This window comes from Palaemon carinicauda, chromosome 37, assembly GCF_036898095.1.
Source record: "Palaemon carinicauda isolate YSFRI2023 chromosome 37, ASM3689809v2, whole genome shotgun sequence".
In the NCBI taxonomy this organism is placed as follows: Eukaryota; Metazoa; Arthropoda; class Malacostraca; order Decapoda; family Palaemonidae; genus Palaemon; species Palaemon carinicauda.
Genome location: NC_090761.1, coordinates 69,000,687 through 69,003,765, shown reverse-complemented (window position 1 = coordinate 69,003,765; position 3,079 = coordinate 69,000,687). Strand labels below are relative to the sequence as shown.

At 42.2% G+C, this 3,079-nt stretch overlaps 1 protein-coding gene across 1 annotated transcript in view; it reads right to left on the bottom strand.

The window, feature by feature from the left end:
• Positions 1-1,162, bottom strand: part of LOC137629356 (cyclin-dependent kinase 11A-like) — a 5,444-nt gene extending 4,282 nt beyond the window's left edge. Inside the window, exons 1-2 of the mRNA XM_068360610.1 lie at positions 1,120-1,162; positions 490-681 (exon numbers count right to left, since the gene is read on the bottom strand). Coding sequence (XP_068216711.1) covers positions 490-681; positions 1,120-1,162 — 235 coding nt within the window. The remainder of the gene's footprint in view (positions 1-489; positions 682-1,119) is intronic.
• Positions 1,163-3,079: the final 1,917 nt, after the last annotated feature.

Here is a 3,079-nt window from a genome sequence, read left to right as displayed (position 1 = left end):
CCAGTGCTTTAGGGACTTGCCCTATAAAGGTGACTGATACTTCCTTGGTGGGAAGTTTGCGGTGGTCCAGCTTCCTCTCGGCTTTTGCAACATTGCTGCAGTCGGTGACGAATGACAGTGGCATGTTGACAGGAAACCGATAGATCACTGCCTGTCTGAGTCTCTTCTCGGGGTCCAGGAGGGTCAGGGAGGTTTCCTGTTGGAGGATGTTGACGCTGGCAAGGTCCTTCGGGGATATAATTAAATCCCCTTTCAGGTTGGCCCTGGCTGTGATCTTGATGCCAGGGTTGGCGGTGGCAATAGCAGCAACTGCTGCATATGACGGTGAACCTTCTACAGCTGCCATCTTGAATTTGACAAGCTGTTTGGGTTGGCTGACAGGTGGTTGTGGTCCCTCAGCAGCGGCCAAGTTTAGGTCCAAGCTTGGGTCATTTTCGGTGATTGCCTGAGCCTCCATTAGGAGCTGTGAGAGGCATGGAGTGCAGTTGCAATCCTCAGGGTGCAGTTCTGCTAGTTGCGGTGCAGTCAGGTCTAGATCCATGGTTGAAACGTTGGTCTCAGGTTCCGGAGTTGCGGTGAGTGGAGCGTCCTCTGCTTCCATCTTTTCAGGTGTCTTCTGGACAGCTGGTGCTGGAGATGGAGTGGGTGGCTCCGGGATAGGTGAGTCTTCAGAGTCCTTGGCTGGTTTGGCACGAGTGGGGGAGCTGTGGCCTACAGTGTTGCTCCAAATAGCATACACACATGACTGGCAGTCACAGTCCCGTTCAAAGGGGAGAGAGTTGCTGCAACTGGGTGCAGACACTGTCTCTTTATACCGTGCTTGCACTCGGTATTTCCTCTGGAAAATGTCTGGATAAGGAGGCTGTGGAGGGTAGGATGGTATATCCATATATCCTGGCCTGTGCTTCCTTTGCAGGAGGTGGTAGATGCTCTCAAGCACCAGGGTATAGCACTGAAAACAATTGCATGTTTTCCTGTGAGAGAGCATCGTTGGGTCCCTTATTTTGAACCCTATGTGGTCTGCTAGCTGCTGCCTGTAGTTCTGGTACCTCAGGCAGCGATTGCACTTGCACTGCTGAGCCCCATTCTTGCAGGGATTTATCCAGGTGGGGTACAAACTCCTTCTGTAAGTGCGGAGACTGTCGTGCCCATCATCAGCCATACTGGATGGAATTGGGCTAGTCACTAAGGTCAACAACAGTTATTTATTTAGCAAAAAAGCCAAAGTAAATAACTGGATTCTTTCTTATATGCGGCCTCTTCAACCAAAGTTGAGAGGTCCTAGTGACAGAGTGGATAAAAGTCCACCCATCCAGGTGTTGCCAAGTCCGGTGCTGCTGAACTTAGAAGGCTGGAGAGCTCTTGTCGGCGCGAGAGCTGGGCCGAGACTGGGCTTACAGTGGAGAGTGACGGTTTATATATGAAAGCAAAAGGGTGTGTTCAATTGTTCTATAGTTGTTATAATTGCTGGAAGGATTAGCCAAATTTAATTACATCCAGGTGCGTGTTCTTATTGTTGAGCCGCTTGGAGGAAGTCTTGACCTCTGATGCAGGTCTGGTGGCCGGTCTCCGTGGAGTATCTTCTTAATGATAGGGTTGAGAAGAGTATTGTCCACTGTGTCAGCTTTCCATTGGCCCCCACATAGATTCATTGTGTTTGAATGATTTATGATGGCTGATTCCAGGATTTTCCTTCTGTACGGACAGGTACTCTTAAAAAGCAAAGACGACTCACTCCAGTTAATCTGGTGCCCTAAATCCCTAAGGTGAATGAAAATCCCCGAGTTTTCATACCCATATCTAACAGATCTTTTGTGTCCGTAAACTCGCCCAGCTATTCTACCCCACGTATGTCATAGAAAAGGCCATCAACAAAGCCAACACGATATATTATAAAGATCATGATGTTACTAACCAAAGAGATTTTAAAAATAAGATAAAACTCCCATATATAGAAGGTATTAAAAATATAACAAATCATATCAAAACTGAGAACCCCTTTGTTTTTTCATATCCAAAGACCATAGGAAGCGCCCTTATTAATGTTTATCAAAATAAAAGAGAGATAGAATCCGGCGTTTACAAAGTACCATGCAGGGATTGTGAAAAAGTGTACGTTGGGCAAACTGGCCGTTCGCTATCTCAAAGATTATCCGAACACAAAAGATCTGTTAGATATGGGTATGAAAACTCGGGGATTTTCATTCACCTTAGGGATTTAGGGCACCAGATTAACTGGAGTGAGTCGTCTTTGCTTTTTAAGAGTACCTGTCCGTACAGAAGGAAAATCCTGGAATCAGCCATCATAAATCATTCAAACACAATGAATCTATGTGGGGGCCAATGGAAAGCTGACACAGTGGACAATACTCTTCTCAACCCTATCATTAAGAAGATACTCCACGGAGACCGGCCACCAGACCTGCATCAGAGGTCAAGACTTCCTCCAAGCGGCTCAACAATAAGAACACGCACCTGGATGTAATTAAATTTGGCTAATCCTTCCAGCAATTATAACAACTATAGAACAATTGAACACACCCTTTTGCTTTCATATATAAACCGTCACTCTCCACTGTAAGCCTCACTTGTACTTTACATCCTGAAGAGGGTCGATGTTTATTGACCGAAATATAGTGTGATTTATTCATATTTCCTGTGTTTCTTTTATGGGCCTTTTTGAAAAAACATGTTAAACTGTTCGATTACAGTTATAAATAAGATATATATATATATATATATATATATATATATATATATATATATATATATATATATATATATATATATGCATATATATATATATATATATATATATATATATATACATATATATATATATATATATATATATATATATATATATATATATATATATATCTGTAGGTTTATAGAAAACAGAATAAATTTGCCTTTGAGGATATATCCGATTAACAAGAAATGTATTCATGAAAATACCTTTACATTTGAAGATTTAATCATACCTCGATAACTCGTATTTTATATAAAAGTTTTGAAGAGATCCGAGAAACATATCGTAGATCTCTATAAATTCTTTTAAGTAACTTATAAAGTTGAA